The sequence below is a fragment of the Primulina huaijiensis genome, chromosome 7, assembly GCF_012295235.1.
Source record: "Primulina huaijiensis isolate GDHJ02 chromosome 7, ASM1229523v2, whole genome shotgun sequence".
Lineage (NCBI taxonomy): Eukaryota > Viridiplantae > Streptophyta > Magnoliopsida > Lamiales > Gesneriaceae > Primulina > Primulina huaijiensis.
This window is the reverse complement of record NC_133312.1, coordinates 20520612-20540935: the sequence shown is the minus strand read 5'-3', so window position 1 is coordinate 20540935 and position 20324 is coordinate 20520612. Positions and strand designations below refer to the sequence as shown.

At 32.6% G+C, this 20324-nt stretch overlaps 3 protein-coding genes across 3 annotated transcripts; 1 reads left to right on the top strand and 2 right to left on the bottom strand.

Annotated features, from left to right (window-relative positions):
* The first annotated feature begins 347 nt into the window (after window positions 1-347).
* LOC140980507 (protein LATERAL BRANCHING OXIDOREDUCTASE 1-like) lies at window positions 348-2328 on the top strand. Its single transcript, XM_073446358.1, has 4 exons — window positions 348-663; window positions 750-997; window positions 1285-1612; window positions 1890-2328. The coding sequence occupies exons 1-4, from the start codon at window positions 403-405 to the stop codon at window positions 2133-2135; spliced, it is 1083 nt and encodes a 360-aa protein (XP_073302459.1). The 5' UTR covers window positions 348-402; the 3' UTR covers window positions 2136-2328.
* A 2510-nt stretch (window positions 2329-4838) lies between these two features.
* On the bottom strand, window positions 4839-12032 carry LOC140980568 (cullin-1-like). The gene is made up of 20 exons (XM_073446462.1): window positions 11805-12032; window positions 10837-11031; window positions 10639-10738; window positions 9732-9917; window positions 9433-9480; window positions 9148-9351; window positions 8864-8941; window positions 8627-8716; window positions 8459-8539; window positions 8277-8339; window positions 7354-7389; window positions 7194-7280; window positions 6947-7096; window positions 6801-6856; window positions 6592-6712; window positions 6339-6500; window positions 6107-6250; window positions 5793-6011; window positions 5443-5610; window positions 4839-5354 (listed from the first exon to the last, which is right to left on the bottom strand). Exons 2-20 carry the CDS (start codon window positions 10974-10976, stop codon window positions 5253-5255), a joined length of 2235 nt encoding a protein of 744 aa, XP_073302563.1. The 5' UTR covers window positions 10977-11031; window positions 11805-12032; the 3' UTR covers window positions 4839-5252.
* Window positions 12033-14643: 2611 nt separating this feature from the next.
* Window positions 14644-15051, bottom strand: LOC140981682 (nuclear transcription factor Y subunit B-5-like). The gene has a single exon (XM_073448100.1). The coding sequence runs from the start codon at window positions 15049-15051 to the stop codon at window positions 14644-14646; it is 408 nt and encodes a 135-aa protein (XP_073304201.1).
* Between the last annotated feature and the right edge of the window lie 5273 nt (window positions 15052-20324).

Here is a 20324-nt window from a genome sequence, read left to right as displayed (position 1 = left end):
TGTTTGGTTTAGCTAATCAAATTGCTAAGAATATGATTGTCGGAATTATTGTTTTAAATTGTTCGCAACAAATTACATGCATGACTAAAATAATTAAAGTGCTCCAATTTGGACAAAAGGTGTCAATATATTATTACATGTTAGAATAATTCATATTTCATCACAAAAAAAGACAATTTTTTTTGTCAAAACTAACACTGATTTCGTCATAAAATATTGGTTGTGGTTTACATAATGACCATCACAAATAGATTCTGTATATCAATAGATTCTCGCAGCTTTAATATTTCCATCTATAAATAGACGTTGTCAAAGTTCAGCAAACCTGCAAACTAGTAGAAGTTTAAGAAACTCTGTAATAAATATATCTTCAATTAATCTTTATAATTCTTTGTATCATCAATGGCTCCAATGCAAATTTCTGATATCAAAGTAGGTCACATTGATGATGTTCAAGAGTTGAAAAAGGCAAAATCTCCTCATATTCCTGAAAGATTTATCCGGGATTCGACCGAAAGGCCGAAACTAGATAAAACCAGTCCTCCTTCGTGCAACAACATTCCTGTAATTGATTTCTCAAAGCTTTGTAGTGGAAACAAAGATGACTTCTGCAGTGAAATTTTTAAGATCAAGATTTCTTGTGAGGAGTGGGGTTTTTTCCAGGTATTGATAAATGGTTATGTACATTTTTTTGCTACTTTTAATCATGTTATGTTGAAAAATATTTCATTTTTTGGGTTTTATGGCAGGTGATAAACCATGAAATTGATTTAGAATTGCTGGAAAAAATAGAAAAGGTGGCAATGGAATTCTTCATGATGCCTTTGGAAGAGAAGAAGAAGTATCCAATGAATCCGGGGTCTGTTCAAGGATATGGACAGGCTTTTGTTTTCTCAGAAAACCAGAAACTAGACTGGTGTAATATGTTTGCTCTTGGATTGGAGCCTCACTACCTACGAAACCCAAAATTATGGCCCACCAAACCATCTGATTTCAGGTATGAACAAGTAACATAATTTTTTTTTTTAAAAAAAAAATTTTTCGAGATGTTTTTGCAACTATTTCCTCTCATTCATTTTGAACAATTACACAAACAATATGATTCGACAGAAACCTTAGTTAAAACCAACTTCTCATCTAGTTAGGATTTTAATTAATTAAAGTCCCGTGTAAACATATCTGTCACGTTCGACGTTGTTTAGAAAACACCTGACAAGCACTTTTTATCTCTAAATTAATGAGTAGACCGAAACACTCTGTTCTCAAACTTCAAGATTTTGACAGTGAAACTGTGGAGGTATACTCGAGAGAAATTAGAAAGCTTTGCAAGAACTTGCTCAAGTACATAGCGGTTAGTCTCGAATGCAACGAAGACGTGTTCGAGGAGATGTTCGGCGTCGCTGTGCAAGCAGTGAGGATGAATTACTATCCAGCATGCCCCAGACCAGATCTTGTATTAGGACTAAGCCCACACTCTGATGGAAGTGCACTCACAGTTTTACAACAGGGAAAGGGCAGCTCAGTTGGCCTACAAATATTAAAAGATAATACATGGATCCCAATTCAGCCTGTTCCAAATGCTTTGGTCATCAATATTGGTGACACTATTGAGGTATCAAGCATCTCACTTCTTGTTCAATACTATGTTTTTTCAAGGACAGAGACATAAATTTTTCCAACCCCACCATGGACTACTTAGATTCGGAAAGTCGGTCATAATTTTAATTATTTTTCGCCTGCCAGATATTGATGATATGAAACTGAAAATTATTGACATGATTACATATATTGTTGGCATGACTAACGTCACATTAGTAATCCACCAAAAAAACATGAATTGAATTACAGAAGAAACAAAGTTTATCTTTGATTTCGGATTCGAAAAACAGGTGCTAACGAATGGGAGATACAAAAGCGTGGAACATCGAGCTATCACTCACAGGGAAAATGATAGACTCTCCATTGTTACATTTTATGCTCCTAGCTATGAAATAGAACTTGGGCCGATGCAAGAACTGATAGATGACACCAATCTTTGCAAGTACAGAAGGTACAACCATGGAGAGTACAGCAAACACTACGTCACCAACAAGCTTCAAGGCAAAAAAACATTGGAATTTGCCAAGATTAATTAAGCACGTGCTAAGTATCATCCTAATTACTTTATTTGTAGCCTAATTCTACCCCTAACTAGATGTTTGGTGATGTATCACGTCATATTATGACTTTCCTAGGACTTGTAAATATGATTTGTGTGATTTAATGTTGTTGCTTAGGATTTGGTTGTTGGGCCCATGTGTGTTAATAAAATAAAATAATATTTGATGATGTCAAATTTATAATAATAACAACAACAATGATTCTCAATGTTTTGTATTGAATTTCATTCGAAAAATACGTGTGGACTTATGAAGTGTATAAACATTTTTTGTGTGAACAAAAATATAATTATACTGGTGTGGATTTAAAAGTAAGTCTCCCTCAATTAAAGCTAGCGCATAAAAAAAAAATCGAAAACGACTGAAATATCGTACAACAAAAAATCGAATCTCCAAAATAACCAAACCGAGTTTTCCGAGCCAATTGCTCACTCATGGTTTATTATATTCGAACTATGTATATTACGTATCCTATAACATAAAGCAATAATGTTCTGATGGACAATATACGATACAGATTTACTCACAAGATTTTTTCTATTAAATAATTCAAAAAAGGTAATCTTTCTCCTTATTTGAGTGATTTTTGGCAATCAAGGGCTGAGGTGCAAGATCCCAACAGAAAATGCCACTTTTTACTGTTTGGTCTAAGAGATTCATTCCAGTTAATAATATAATAATTATAATTATTGATTGGATCCCTACTTTTTTTCTCAGTGGTGGGAGAGAATTTGAGCCCACAATCATGTTTTGTCTGCAGCGACTTGCTACATAATTGTATTGTAAATTTGGTAGGGATATCATATTAAAGATTTGTTTAAATTTGATCTTTCAGAATCATAATATATACGTCAAAAATTATTCATTTTCTTTCATTTGATCAACATGTTATCAATTTCATACTTTATAATATGTACAAACTCAAAATTGGATCAAACTATAGAGTTTGCTTTACTAATTTTTGAATTTGCTCTTGAATTTATTCATGATATTTTATGAATGAATGAATGCCAAGTAGTGCGCCATGCGGCATTAAGATACATGTATATATATTATTATATAATAATGAAGGAGCACAAATGTGCAATAATTAGGGGCAGATGTCAGATTCCATTGTGGTTTTGTTTGGACTATGAACCACAATCGGAACTATATTTCGAAAATGGGATCCAGAAAATCCAAAGCTGGTTTTCAGTTCCATAACCAAAATTGAACCGAACCGACTTATTTCTATTAAGTTGTGTTTAATTCCTAAAGGCTCCATCACAATCAAAATTGAAAATAGATTCATGGAGAACACAAAGTAAAGTTATGTTTCTAAAATCTTGAAATACATGGAGAAAATTTACTTTTACATACATCAAACTGCTTAGTTTATGATATTCTGTGCCAAAATTGTTCAAAAGTTATATACAATTAGTTTTAGTACCTCACAGTTGCACCAATAATTTTGGTATTGTTACTTTAGAACCAAAACTGTTGATCTATGGAGACATTTTGCTCATGCTAACTAGTTAGTGGACACTTTAACCAAGAAAAGGACACGTTTTGGCAAACCAAGGTAATTTCTAGAATGGTCATTACTAATTAGTTCCCACTACATGGCTTTAAGAATATATAGTTTCAATTAAGCATAAGCATTAATGATACCTTTGAGGCTCAATATGGTTCAATTCTTTTACTTCAAACAGTATTTAGCTAGCTTTGTTTTTTTTTTTGTTGAGAATTATCTCCTTCACAGAACCAATTTTCAGACCATCTTGTCTCCGAAATCACCAAGTTTTCTAATATCTTCAATAAATAAATACGCCATGTATATAAAATATACGATGAAGATCAAACACAATTATATACCAGAAGATGCCAAAGTGGCTAGAAACTTCGTTTTCTCATAAAACAACTGTTTCCTACATCATGACAGTCTCGAAGACATTTTTGGTTACCGTCGATCTTGTTTGTCTATGCTATGTGTGGAGTTGCAATCTACATTGGCTGGACATCACAGGAAGCAGTCGTACATCGAATGATAATCAATGATTTTAGACAGTACGACACATGTTTTCGAAGGGCTAATGACATGTAATTCCTTTCACTAGGTCATTCTATCAGGAAGAAAACAAAAGACAAAATGTGCTCTTGACCCATTGAGTTGACAACCCACTAAGGAGTCGTGCTATTGAAGGAAAATGTTGTTTGCCATCTTCCATTACTATTATTCCTCTGGGGAATTCATTAGAAACAGACGGCGCAAAATGGAGAAGTTCAAGCAATTCGATACAACTATGTCAATAGATATATGAGCACCACTAAACCACTTACTATTATTCCTCTGGGGAATTCATTAGAAACAGACAGGCGCAAAATCGAGAAGTTCAAGCAATTCGATACAACTATGTCAATAGATATATGAGCACCACTAAACCACGACTCGGTTAAGGCGCATCATAAGAGGGACCCATGAATCAAATTTAACACTTCATTAGCTTACAAATCTCAAATACCTCCAAGATTACAAGAATCTTAAAGAGTTGAACCCAAGAAAAGGAAGGTAGTAAAACACATTTTTGTAGGATGTATAACCAAAAATTCCAGAAATGTAACGGGATATCAAATATTTTGGCTTAAAATTCGATTAAGAAGATGTAAGCTTGAGGAAGATTGAGCATTTAATATCAGAAGTCATAAAACATCAACCAATAATATTATATAGCACAAACCATCAATAGATGCTGTGTACTAAGACAACACGAAAGCAGGAAGGAGCACTCAACAGCAGACTTGAGACTGATTTTACTAAATCATTACATTTACTCACGAAAAAAGCCATTATGTATTCGCACAAGTGACATATACACTCAGAACTATCAATAACACATCTTTATCAGTAAGGAACATTTCGAGGAGAAAGTCCTCACCTGATCTAGGGTAAAATGAAGAACAATTCTCAAGCCCCTGCATCCAATAAATCATCACAAAAGTTGCCATAATATTAGGCCTATTTCATAGTTCGAACTTGACAGGCCTGAGGCATTCACGATTTTTGCATCCTCTTGCAGCAATAGAAATAAATATTTGAACACCAGCCGGCTAGAATCATGCCAAGTACTTGAACAAGTTAGGATTATCCTTGTCTCTTTCCAGATAGTCACGAGTGATTAAATCTTCAATTCTCTTCTTGATTGCTTTGACGTCAGGCTGCAGAGTGCACAGTTAAAGATCTATATGTTTCTTATGTATAATAAATATCAAACAAAAAAGAAAACATTCAAACAGTCAATGATACCTTGAACATACGACCCAATTGCTCAACACACTCCATTACCAACTGTTGATATCCTAAGACTTTCCGACTCTTCATGATTCGCACGATTGAGGCATCAATTGCATACCGTCTGTCTTTGTCAACGTCTTCAACTACCTTCTTCTTCTCATCCACTGGAGGGAGAGGTATCTGAGTTCACATGCAAGTTAGCAACAGATTCATGTACAAATAATACTTTGATTGATCTAACATCTTATTCTAACCCCTCCACACCCCCACACCTTTAACAGTTGATAATACTTTTTCCAGCCTTTTCTTCTCATTTGGTCGGTAATCTCTTTCCTAAAACAGGAGTGAGTAGAGAAGCGTACCTTGATTCTTCTCATTTTGTCCGTGAATTTTGAGTTAAACTCAAAAAGGTCAGTGGGAGAAATAGTTTTGGTGTTTGGCTTCTTGTTCAGAATCTTATACTTAGCACATGAAAGTGAATGAAGGAGCCTAACAACATCATCATCTGATAGGTTTAACTGAGTCATGATTTCCTGATAACTCAATTTATCCGAAGCATTGAACAACAGCAAGGCAGCAGCCTGGAAAAAGGAATTGCAGTTATAGTAACCAACATTATCAGTTACAGAAACAATGACTCATGCATAAGCAAGGTATCGCTGTGTTGCCAAGTTACCTGGTATGTCGTCACAATAAGCTCTATCGTTTTTGGTTCGAATTTACCATTAATGTTACAGGTACCCAAAGAATATATCCACGTAAGTTTTCTGTGCTTTGTTTTTGTTTGGTAGAACTCCCTAAACACTTCAACGCACTTGACCTAGCAAAATAGTCAATTTGATGATTAAAAGAAGTCAGCAACAAGAAAAGTTTCAAGACAAACACGAAATCATTCAACACAATCGTACCATCTCAGCCGGAAGGTTAAGATCAAAGGACTTGTAACTTGGCCAAAAACCAGTCGTTAGGACAGTCACTGTTAAGTCTATCCCTGGACTGGCATTTGAATTGTTGCTAAGATATTCCTCAAAGCTGGCTTGATTTTCCCTAGCTAGTGTCAAATCCGTGACCTAGTTTAGTTCCAAAGGAGGGAAACTTATGCAATGTCCTGATAAATGAATTCTGATTCATAATATAAGACTAATTAATGTGCCAGCTCACCATCCCCTCCATTTTTGAGGTAAATTGCCCACCACATTGTTGTTTCAATTTTGTCAGGATACTTCTTTCATGCTCGTCATTAGCACTTTTATCAAATAACAGCCGCCGAGCAAGCTTTTTCCTGTTTGCAGCAGGATATAAAAAATAAAAGGTAAATCATTATAAAGCACAGTAAATACACCAAGCAACCGCCAAGCTGGGGAACTCACCGATAGAATTCAGCAAATAAATCCTTATCGCTGATATAAGCAAGTAATTTTACCACCTGCAGAATAATTAGAGCCTCAATCACAGCTTTCAACATACTTCAATAAAAAAGTAGTTAAACTTAAAGCATGATATGCATGATACACACCTTCTCCAATGTATCTTCAATAGCTTCATCGCTCAATTTTTCACTCCCTCCCTTTTTAAGGATGTTGTCACAGAATGTGGCAAGGAGTTCTGCACTGGAACTTCCAGTAACACCCTTATTGCAGAAAACCTCGAAGGCCTCTTTAAGAGCCTAGAATGGATGGACAAAAATGGGAAAAACATATAACTGTCTAGAGCATCTTCAAAAGCATGATAAAATAAGTCATGAATCAGCTATAAATTGTAACCTTGTGGAAAAGAGTGTGATTCAGAAAACAGTCATTCACATATGCCATGAATTTATCGTGGAGCTCGATTACTTTTCTGACAAAAACCTGAGTTCCAAACATAGGTTACTTTCATTATTTCATCCACGACGAAAAACCACGAGAATTCAGAAATATTTACCTGTTCCTGTAATCCAACGACATCTTTCTTTTCTGCCTGTAACAAAAGGTTAAACAAATTTTCAACTATTATTGCAACATAGTATTTGAAAGTATACCAACGGCAACATAGTATTTGAAAGTAAACCAACATCATAGTTTAGGAGATACATGAATGAGTAACCAATCAGAAGGAACACAAAAAAATTCCTCATGGGTTTCCTGGTGTAAGAATACATGGATCATTCTAAACCAAATAATAGATGTTAGACACGTCCTCCAAGACTTTTCATTCATTTTTTCTCTAACTAAACTCCTAACCTAATAAGCCTGAATATTCTATGGTAAGTTTTGAAATAAATGAGAATAAGAAACAGATTGAAAATTTTGTCTTGAAAATTTGACACAAGAACTTGAGAAAAAACATGCTTCTATATCACTCAGCAAGAAATGATCCCACTTTGAACTATTCCTTAAGAATAAACACAGCTTTGTTGTTTTCCATTTCTTTTGCAACACATGCTGCTTCTCTTCCTGAACACTGAATCAAACCCATAATTACGCATGCAATTACAAATATTGTGCAGAAATTAAAGACGATATCACTAAATGTATGACAATATGATTCTTACAGCCACTGGAGGACAGACACTATTAAAATTCACTCCCAAGTCTGGAGCCATGATATTGAATAACATCACTGTTATATAACTCTCCACTTCCCATAATGTTAGTTGACACATAAAACAATAAATGAATGAGAACGATCCATTTCTTCAACTAATTTTTCATATCCATCAAATATATTTTATTATACCATAGTACAGAAGATTAAAAACTTCAAGCCTTTAACAACACATAAACACCGTTCCGTAACAAAAAATTTACATTCTATAAATTAATTAAATAAAACAAGCACTCAGTTAAAAGGCCCAAAGAACAAACCTTCTTGTTGCTTGCAGCATCTTCTGCTTGTTTAACCAAAGCTGTGCCTTCAGCAGTAACATGCTGAGGTTGGGAAATATTCGTTAAACTAAAAATAATAACTCGGTAAATATATGGGTAGCATGAAATTACAGATTAAAATACTTTCCACGAGAAAAACTCAATTTTTACTCACTGCTCACCTGCTTAAATATATTAGCAACAGGGTCTAAGCCTCGAGGTATTTTTGAGAAGAGTCTATACATCCTAGACAAATCCACCACCTAATGGATTACAATGCTAGGATTAGCATCAAAGAATGGCAAAAAAATATAACATTCAAAATTGTAAAGACATCATATTGCAAGTACCTTGTCATCCCTCAGTAACGCATGACAACCTGAGTGTTCCTTCTCAAGCAGTTGGGTGGCATACACAGACAATAGCTCATGTTGTACTTTCTACCAAGAGAATTAGGTTCAACTAAGTCAGAAAAGATCTTACTAAAATGAATCAGAAACACCACAAACGTACCACCATTATTGGAATCAAACACATCATTCATACACCAACTTCGAAAAACTGATTAGTTAAGAGCAAGAACAAACCTCAAGCAACTTTGTCTCACTACTCGAATGAAGGTAATGAGAAACTCTATCCTTCTCTCGTTTCAGACACTCCTCTGCCTACATTTCAAACCACTATTAGCAACTAAATTTAAAAGCAATTTGGTCAGGGACACCTTGTTTCCCAATAATGTTAGCGTTTTTCTTAGCAAATCCCAACTAGTTTGAGAACAATTTGATAATGAATGCAACGTGTGTATTTTTTCCACATATTTTTTGTTGAAGTCAAAAGGAATAGAGAATTCTGAATCAAATGGAAATTTTACTTTCAACATATAGTCTGGACATGAATCATCTAAGATCCAATTGGAAGCCTTCCGAGAATAGTAAGCTGCAGTGGAATTCAGCATCGCTGCTTCAAAATCATTTTCATATTGATCCATCTGTCCCATTCCAATTTCTACAAAAATATCTAATACATTCTTTAATAAAGCACGATCAATTTGCTCTCCTTCCCGTTCTTGATCAATCTGGCAAAAAGAATTGCATATAAACCTCAAAATAACATGTAGATAGATATTAATAACGTATTCAACAACACACAAACATACCAGAGATATAACAGCATCTCTTACTTTCCCATTTACCTCTTGGTACACCTGAAACCATAAGACCAGTTCCAAATAATCAAAAACTAAGGGAAAATGGTAAAATAACGTGGAAAAATCAGCTCAAAGTTTTTTTTCACCTAAAGCAAAAGAGTCACATAACAAAGGATGAAACAAAGCTGGGGGAAATGAATAGAAAACTAGAACATGTGGAAAAATCAGCTCAAAGTTTTTTCAAGAGTCACATTTACAGATAAGAAAATCAAGAGATGATAAAACAAGATATTGATGCCAAAAGTTACCAGGTCACGGAAGCATGTCAGGCCCACTTCTTTAAGAGCCGGGAGTGACCTTCTTGCTATGAAGTACCGGTCAAGGTAGTAAAAGAATCGTGAAAGCCATCGCACCATAATTTTATGATTTAACCACCTATTCACAAGTTCCCTCAACATGAATTCGTCATGCTTCTCTCTCAAAGAAGGCAATACCTAGATAGGAAAAAAAGTCAATGCTAAAGCAAGGACACAGTCAAATAAATGCAAAATATATTCTAGAAGGATTTATCAAACCATGGTAACATGGATCATGGTTAATTGTGCTTGAAGTTCATTTTCAAGGTAACTGCTCTCAAAGCTTAAATTTTAGCACGTTTTAGAATTGAGAAAATCGAACTCGTACTCCCAGACGTGTTTCCGATATGCTATACCACTAGCCAAAATTTTTATCTAGATTAAATTCTAAAATGTTTGTCACATAATGCCGAAGAAAACCTAAGTTCTCAGTGACTGCGGACGTAGTCCACGGGCTGAACAAAGACCACAAACCAATTCCTTGCTTCGCTCTTCCTGTGGAGCTAAAAAGTAAGATACAATAGGAGCAGGGAAAGTATTTTCCTTACTCTCACTATCTGCCAAGACACAATATTTGGGACAATTCCACCCAGAAGGTCTGATCTGGATTAGAGGCCTATAAGAGTTACTAACATTTAATTCCCTAGAACAATTCGTTTCTGCTGTCTACATTAATTGAAATTGGAGATCATTCTGCAAATGCATAGATTCAAGCTTAATTCACATAGGGAAAAGAAACCATCTGGAATGACCCAAGTAAATCACAATATTTCATAATCAGTACCCAAAACATGAATTAACACTTCCATCTAAATGCTTGTAATATAGTTCCTCATCACGATCCGAAATTCATCCTTACCGTTGATGTAATATACTCTTCAAAAGATTCCCTGTACTTGTCATACAATTGCTGAGAATAGTCATGCGGAGGCTTCTGAGTACACATGTTATAAATTGTCCTGTTCAAGGTAATTAAAAAAAATATTATGAACACCTGACAAGTTAGTAATAGCCTAAAAATTATAGAGTTTAATTATAGTAAGTATTGAAGTACTACGTGTAGAGCATCATGTAGTCCTCTGAGCTAAATTGTGGCTCGGGTAATCCTTCAAGAATATTTTTCAATTTCGTAATCCCTTTTTGCATAAAGTCCCATCCTTGTTCTAAATCAATGGTATTCCGCTGGTTCATAGTCATCTTCGATAATAACTCAAGATCAACACTAAGTCAACAAGTAGTTCTAGTCCAAAGCCTGCTAGGACATAAATGAAAAAATAAATCAACAGAAAGACACCAATCTGTGATCATAAAAATTCAGTACTTGGGAGAAGAATAAACAGAAATTTGCAAATGGTAAAACGCGATGAAAATCGATCCTCATTGAAATGATTGAATCCGATCAGATAATAATAAAACAGCAAGTAATTTCAGCAAAAATGCCTTCAATAAAAAACCTAGGCATAATAATTGCACTTAGAACAAATAAACCAAACAATCAGAGAACGGCTTGGCATTGCACTAAAATCATGAAACAGAGAGTAGAATCATTGCTGCAAAACATGAAGAGACAAAACTAACAACATTATTTGTTAAAGTATCTCCAGAACCTCAACATGAAATCAACTCTATTTCCGATCACAATATATTACCATACTAGGCAATCGCATATTCACACTGCTCAACAATGAGACTAATAATTTATTTAAAAAAAAAAAAGAATTTCACAAGAAAGTGTGATAACATACGCTGAAATATTTCCCATACAAGTGTTCCATATGTCAGAATTGAAATCATTCGCGACATCACAAACAAAACAATGCTGAGAAAAGGCTCTACTATAGCATAGAAATTTGACATAGTCTAAGAATTTATCATCATCAACGACCCAACACAACCCTACCTCAACCAACAAATAATAATTTGAACAAATAAAACCCTAACAATCAGCAGAAACAAATAACCTCGTAAAATTCCATATAATCCCAATCCAACAATCAATTTCAAACAAAAATGTTAATAAATTACCTCGAAATCACGATCACCTACGAAACAAAAAGCGGAAATTCGTCACCGATGGAGCACACCGACAGCCAATTCAGGCGCAGCAGAAAGACTAGCACACGCAATAATCACACACAGCGCAACAATATCTCTGGTGTATGCATGCGCCTACCTGAGGAGAGAAATTTGGGTGAATTGTGAATCTTTTTTAATTTTTATTCTCCCTTTTTTCCCTCTATTATCTGGGCGGCCTTCCTTCATAAACATTATAATATATAATAATATTATTCAATTATTATTTTTCAATCTTATTAATTAAATAATAATATACTTGAGCATCTTTGATCGGTTTTCTCTTCGTATTTTCTAAAATATTTGTATAAAACGTAACTTTAGACTTTGATTATTTGTTTTATTTTCGGTAATTGTTTTGAATTAATTAGTCCAAATTGATTACATATGTTTTGCTAAGTATTTGATCTACTATTTTAATTTTTATATGATAATTTTCTCCAATATTTTTTTATTTTCTGGATTTTTTAAATGATAATAAAGTAATATGCTAGTTTGAATTTATTAGCTTTTCTAATACTTTTAATTTAGAGTAGGGCTTTTATGAGACGGTCTCACGAATCTTTATTTGTGAGACGTGTCAACTCTACCGATATTCACAATAAAAGATAATACTCTTAGCATAAAAAGTAATATTTTTTCATGGATGACCCAAATAAGAGATGTGTCTCACAAAATACGACCCGTGAGATCGTCTCACACAAGTTTTTTTCTTTAATTTAAATCATCACCTCCCAACACAAATACCAAATATATTCTCGCTACATGAATTACGTAGAGAACATCGATGTCAGATAAAAAATATTGGAAGGAGTCAACGACTTTTGGCCAAAAAAAGTCAGAACAAAAAAAAATTAAGTTAATGAATAAAAACCAAACATTAACAAATTATGTAACTAAAGCTCAAAATATACCAAATTACATAACTAAAATCACACCCTTTGCTCTTTATGTCTTACTAAGTAAAGATTTGGTTCGTTTTTACCTTGACAAAATGTTATTCCAAGTTTACTCATTTAATCAATACCCAAATAAAACTGTGCATATAAAATTATAGAAATCACATCAAATAAATAAAATAAGTATGTAATAATTTATTCATGAATTGGAAGAGGGTATTTATTTACATTTATTTTAATTCTATCAAGTATCATTATTGCTGGTTTTTTCGGTTAGTTTATAAATTCTAAAAAAAAATTTAAAAAAAACTTATAAAATGTCACAAGATATATGGGGTCGTGTCGTTGTCGAATTTATTGCGTAGAGATTTTATAATTGATTATATTCAATTTGGGGATTCTATTTTTAATTCTTCGTTCCCTGTTTANTGAGACGACACTCACATGTTAATTGTATAATTTTGATATGTTTAATTACATCCAATAAGTAAGTGTCACATCATCGGTACTAACACGAGTGTGCGCGGTGAATGTGCAACATATCAAAGTTGTATAATAGTAATGGTCTTCATTCAAATCGCTCCATAAAATAAGTGAATAACCCAAATATCATGTTTCGTTCACTCGGAACACTTATTAATTCTCAAAAATTCTCCTTTCGATAATCTTATTGTTTGACAATTCTTGAATTGGATCATTGACATGATCTTCGTATCAATTCTAAGATCGAAAGCTTGTTGGTTTTCATTTAAAGTTTTTGTATAAAACAACTCAAATATCTTGAATCGTATAACAATTCAAGAACTAAATCCCGACCGATTCTCTATTAGAGACCAAATAGACTACTAAATTTTTTTGAGTGATAGTTGTAGTGTTCTTCAACCTTTTGGGACTTTGAGTAGGGATTTAAGATCGACTTGCCTTTATTCTAAAAATAAATTCGTAAATAAAATTAAAAGGACAAGAATTTATCGAAACCTTTCAATGTCATTTGCAATTTTGTAAAAGCTAGACTCTTTTTAAAAAAAAAAATTACAAAAGATAAAGTTATAAGTTATTAAAAAATGTGGCAAATTTTTTAAAAAAAAAAAAAAAAATTGGATAGAACGAGTATCTATTGTCTGGAATGTTGTAATTTGCGAATCAAAGTCAACAAATAGACCATCACCTTCAATTTCTCCCACACCTTTATCATTAATAATAATCAACTTTTTGAAATATTGCTGAAATAATGTTGCACTTTGATATTTATAAATTAAGCACAAAATTTATATTCAATAAGCATATAATTTTATTACATTTCTCATTTTTGTAAATTTTATATACACACATACACACAAACACTAACAAAATTCAAGGAGAAATATATATGTATGAAAATTATAAACTTTATGTTTCATCTAAACAATAAAATTTTTTTATACACATAGTCCGATTTTTACCAAAGTGTTGGCATGACGTCGGAAACTGTCGATATGTCTAACAACTGAAATCGAGAAATCCGACGAAAATCAAATTAAACGTGTGAAAAATACCGATTTATAATTGCAACAAGACCTATATACTGACATTCGAAACATTGAATTATAAATAAATCGACAAAAAATGCCAAGATAATTAAAAAGGGGAGAATCCGCTGCCTGATTGATTAAATTTGTTGATTTGCTACATGTTTATCATGTATAACAAAGAAAGATTTTAAGAACCAAATCAGCGACCAACTTAATAAAATTTATATATGAGAAAACAACATTAATAAAAATACTTTTTTATAGAAAAAAAATTAAAAAAAACCCTTAAACGATAACCTTACGCAAAATCAATAAAAACCCACAAATTAAAATTAATTTCACCTTCAAGAAAAAGTATCTTTAATTTTTTCAACATGATTTCTACGAGGGTTTATTACTCGTATACAAGAAAAAATTCTCCTCCATTTGATCTTCACTACCACTGGCCTTGCTTTGATTAACTTTATCCCCTTCAATCTCTCTATATCTATTCAAATACCTCTTCAAAGGTCCTGCATAATCATCAAACCCTAGCGTCTCCAGAGCGCAGCAGATATCGTCGCCGTTCACCGTCTTTCGCCTTTCTGTTCGGCACTTTTCCGAGGCTTCACTCGTGACAAAGCCAATGAACTCAGACACGCACTCTTGCATAGTTTCTTTAGCTTCTTTCGAGATCTTCGCGTTCGGCGGGAGGATGTTTTTCATGATTCTACCGACGTTGGCTATTGGAAGCAGTCTTTCTGGTTCTTTGAGGTCATTTGATGGGCTTGCTTCTGAATTATCTACCATTCTCAGAGAGAAAAGGGGATTTGGTTCGGAGAAGTTTAGGTTGTTTTTTGAGGATGATGACATGAATATAGGCGATGGTCAAACTATTGTTTATATTAATAATTTATGCTAATAATTCACACACACACGTATGTATGNCTGTATGAAGACAAAAAATGTCGTATCTCATCTCTATATTGTAAAGTTGTCGTTTTCAAGTTGATGCTATCAGGGCTTGTCTGAATTAGTCAAAACTGCCCTAAATCTCTTTCACGAAAATGTCATTAAAAGTTTGTCAAAAACTTGTGTTAGACATTCTCACAGGTCGTATTTTGTAAGATGTATATTTTATTTGGGTCATCCATGAAAAAGTATTACTCTAAAAGTATTACTTTTTATTGTGAATATCGGTAAGGTTGACCCGTCTCACAGATAAAAATTCGTGAGACCCTCTTACAAGCTAAGAGACCTAGTCTAAAAAGTTTAGTCGTTTTGTTAATAATGATAGTATAATTCATTCCACTTCAAGAAAAAAAGACTTAAGAAAACAAATATTCTATTTACGAATATCGTACTTCGGTCTCTTGTTAATGAAAAAAAACATGTTATTTGTTAATTATTGTTTGGTTTTATGATCTCGATTCAACTAAAATTTGGTTTTGCAAATGCCAAATAATTAGATTAAAGTATGTTTGGTGTTAAGATAATATATTAATTGATTGGACATATTTGTTTATATTGACTCGAGTTCTGTATATGATTAGAGTTATAAATCATTATGTTGTTTATATTTGCTTATCATCTATTTATTATACACCATTCGTCATCCAGTTCTTCGAACCAAACCGTATCTAGGACAAGATGAGAAATATTCAATTTTGTACATTTTTTGAATTAACCAAGCTTCGCTAAGATCACTTCAAAAGCCGGCTGGACGGACCATAAACACAATCAAATTGTAGTATAATTGAGAAAATCACATTAATATATATATTATATTTATATTATTGTCAAATTTAAATTAAAAAATTTGCATTTTTGGTTATGTTAGTTTGTGTGCTTGATATTTAGTCATTTAAGTTGTCAAATTTCAGTTTTAGTTTGTCATCTTCCTATTTTTGACAATTTTAATCATTTTTCTCGATGTGACGCTGATGCGACACCAATGTGACATTGATTTGTGTAGTGTCACATCAATATTTTCGATAAAAAAAATGGTCTAAAATTGTCAAAAATAAGAAGGTAAAAACTTGTGTGAGACGGTCTCACAGGTCGTATTTTGTGAGACGGATCTCGTATTTGAATCATTCATGAAAAAGTATTAATTTTTATGCTAAGAATATTACTTTTTATTGTGAATATCGATAGGATTGATCCGTTTCACAGATAAAGATTCGTGAGACCGTCTCATAAGAGATCTACTCAAATAATAATATACATGATTAAGAATGAAATTTCATTACATAGAAAACCAAAATCGCAAAGAATCTCGTTTGTATATTGAGCAAGAAACTTGTAAGTAACTAAGTACAAATTCAAATTGCTATTTCGCAAAAATAATCTTTTAATTAAGCACTGAAAAATGCAATCAATGAGAAGATCAACCTTTTAATTAAAATCCACATTTAATATTATATATTAAATAATAAAGTTTCTTGGTTAGGCATAAGAAGCTATTTATCATCAAGGTGAGTCCGACAATGGAAGCTGACAGGGCAATAAGACATACTCCAATACATAGTATACGTACTACATGCATATTAATGGATCGATCTTCGGGGATTCTCCAATGAGTTTTGTTGGATATTCTAAGATCGATGTGGGACATTAAAATCTTCAAAAATAGGTTTTTATGATGGATCATGTTTATACAATGGACTTAACATAACTTAATCTCAAAAACTAACTCAATGGGAAGGATTGTCACAGTCCAAATATGCTACTCTTAGAGATTTTATCCAACCGATGTGAGACAACTAACCGATAAATTTATTGTTAGTCATAAATTATAGTTAATCCATCCACATGGCGAAAAATGTGTGCATATGGACCGGGGTTTTATATATAAACCGGTAGAAGTCTGCCAAGCCCCCGTTGACCGTCGTTAATTTTTCTTAAATAGTTGATGCTTGTTACTTGAGATGTATGCTTTTGCAAGATCAATGTCAACGTAAACAATTATAACTTATGAGCTTAATTAAATAGCTAATTGCCGATGATCATAATTTATGAACGTAATTAAATAGCTCGTTGTGGTTTTCTGAAATGATTCCACCATTTAACTAATTGGGTTTGGTGAGGTAGCTAGTCATCTTCAATAACTTACCAAGTGGGCTCTGACAATTAATGTATAATAAATGTAACAAGATTCTCAAACGTATGAATTTTATGAAATATATTTTCGACCCGATTCATAAGAAGTATAGATTGAGTTGATCTGTCTCATATAAATAAATCCGCGAGATTATCTCATAACAAAACTTTTAAGTATCATTGTTTAATTCAACCACATTTAGAACATTAAAAATATATATGGTAATGCAATAAAAAGATCGCTTTAAAATTATAATTTTTTAATTAACACTTGTTAATTGGAGTGGGTCGAGGAAGTAGAGAATTTGTTCACTCGAATCAAAAGACTTTTGTATAAAAAAATAAATAAATAACAAAAAACTTTAATGTTTTAATATTCATGTTGTCCAATAATCAATTGCTCTTAATTGTTAAGACATATCAATTAAAAGATTTAAATTTTATTATTAGCACAAATTATAATTTTGGTAAAATAGTAGAAAAATTGTTCAAATTTTACTTTAATATCAAATTTAAATCACGTGTTCGATTTCCAAAATTTCTAAGTTGGCGTAATTACTGAAAATGATGATAGTTGGGAAACAACAATTTTCTTGATAGAAAAGTAGTATTTTGACGCATCACTAGCATAAATTCCAAAATGACTAATTCTCGATCTAATACATCTGGATTCTATTAAAATTTAAGCATAGTTGACTGAGGCTAGCTTTCTTGCTAGTTTTCCGAATCAAGAATGTTAAGACCAAACGTTTATCACTAAACTAAATGATATAGGTGTTAGTTAAGACACAATTTTATTTTCTTATACTTGTGTCAGCGCAGAGTGCACATACTTGAATGTTAATAGGTCGGGTTGTTATGTCCATGTGTCCATGGAGGTGCGTGTCTATCTAGTGGCATTGTCTTATATCCTATAAAGATCAATCTTACTCTTTCTTTATCGTCGGTTATGCCCCCAATGGAGACAATATTATCCGTTAAGATCTGACATCACTATTTTATAGCCCGCCTAGCCAACCAGATAAAGCGACGCAACATCAACAGCTTGACACACAAGAACTTCTATGATGTCACATATCTCAATACTATTTTAACTCATGCATGCTTTACCTAATGTTCTCCCAAGAAGTATAGAAATATATTTATTGGGAGATTGAATCCATGACTTTCCTTTGATATCGATTGTTTGGACCACTAGGCCATAAGATATAGCTGTTAAACAAGACGTAATTTTATTTCATTATATGCGTGACAACGCAAAGTACACCTTCTTGAGTGCTAATAGGTCGGGCTGTTATTAGGCCTATGAGTCAAGGGAGACGTGTGTCTATCTGGTGGTGCTGTCTAATACCCTTTAGAGATCGGCTTTACTATTTTCCTACTGTCAGTCATGTCTCCAACATAGATAATATTATTCATTAGGATATGACATCACTCTTTTGCGGCGTATTTAGTCAACCAGATCAATCGACATAACGTCAGGACCTTAACGCACGAAAACTTATCAGGAGATCACTCTCAGTACTATTTACGTACTCTCATATACGCTTAACGAAACAAATATTTTTTTGTAATAAGTGTCAATAGAAAAATACATAAATTTATAAAACTTGACAAATGGTTAAGATTCAGAATCTTATAATCAGTGTCCACATTATAAATTACAAACAAACATAATTAAACATTAGAGAAGCAATAAAAAATTTATAAAGTTCACCCACCCAATGATGTAACAATGAATGCATTTTTTCGTAATTACATAAATAAGATTCGAATCTGAATGAATATTCTTCTCGATGAACCCTAAAATCCCATTATACTTTGAAATAAAAGATGTTGTTTTCATACATGTTTATGTCGTTTTATGAAACTTAATTGCATGTTCCAAGACACTCGGACAAACCAACGTTATTTCTCGACAAATTTTTATAACTTATTTAAATAATATATTATATAAAATTTCAATAAATATTTTAAAAAAAATTACATTGTTTTTGGTTCTATATTCTCGCTTCATGTACCTACCCATGTGTGGATAATTGTGACGTTCAGCCAAACCAAGTCAAAATTTAAGACAATAGATTTTGTTTCTTAATGAGTATTTTTGTATTAATTAAAAAGATGCAAGTGAATAATTACAAATGTCGTGTCATAATAAAAGACATTAGTGCCATATATATGATTTTTAGTTAAATCTAACCCTTAATTCCGGCCTATTTTTAGGTATTCCAAGGTTGTTCTTTTGTCTGATTCCTTGCCAACTACTAATTTATATATTAGTAAACAAAAAATCGACCGTCCGAAATTATAGTTTAGTTTTTAAGAAAAATAAATTATAGTTTAAACTCTCAATGCAATATGAGTAAATCTCTTGTGAGAAGGTCTCACGAATTTTTATCTGTGAGACGGGTCAACCCTACCGATATTCACAATAAAAAGTAATACTCTTAGCATAAAAAGTAATATTTTTTCATAGATGACCAAAATAAGAGATTCGACTCACGAAATTGATCCGTGAGACCGTTTCACAAGAGTTTTTGTGATGCAATATATTAGTTTGTTTTACATTTGAAGTCCTTCGTCTCGCAATACTCATTGATACGATGTTGAATATCGCTGACATGATATTGTATATTAATGTTGATATTAATTTCCGTGAAATAGGATTTAAATTGAATAGAAATCGAGTTATTACACTAATACCAGATTTTGACTGATTAAAACAAAAATTTTATATAATACAATTTACATGGCTATTTGTACTTTTTTTAATAAAAAAGACGCGTGCACATGCATAAAGTATCATTTTAAATATATTTAATTTTTATACACGTTAACTATTATTTCATTATACGATAAACTTTATTTAATTACTCTAAAGAACTTAGATTTAATAATACAGTATATACAAATTATATATTATTAACATTTGACAAGATACACATGTAAATGAAAATGTTAATACAAAATAACAATATATA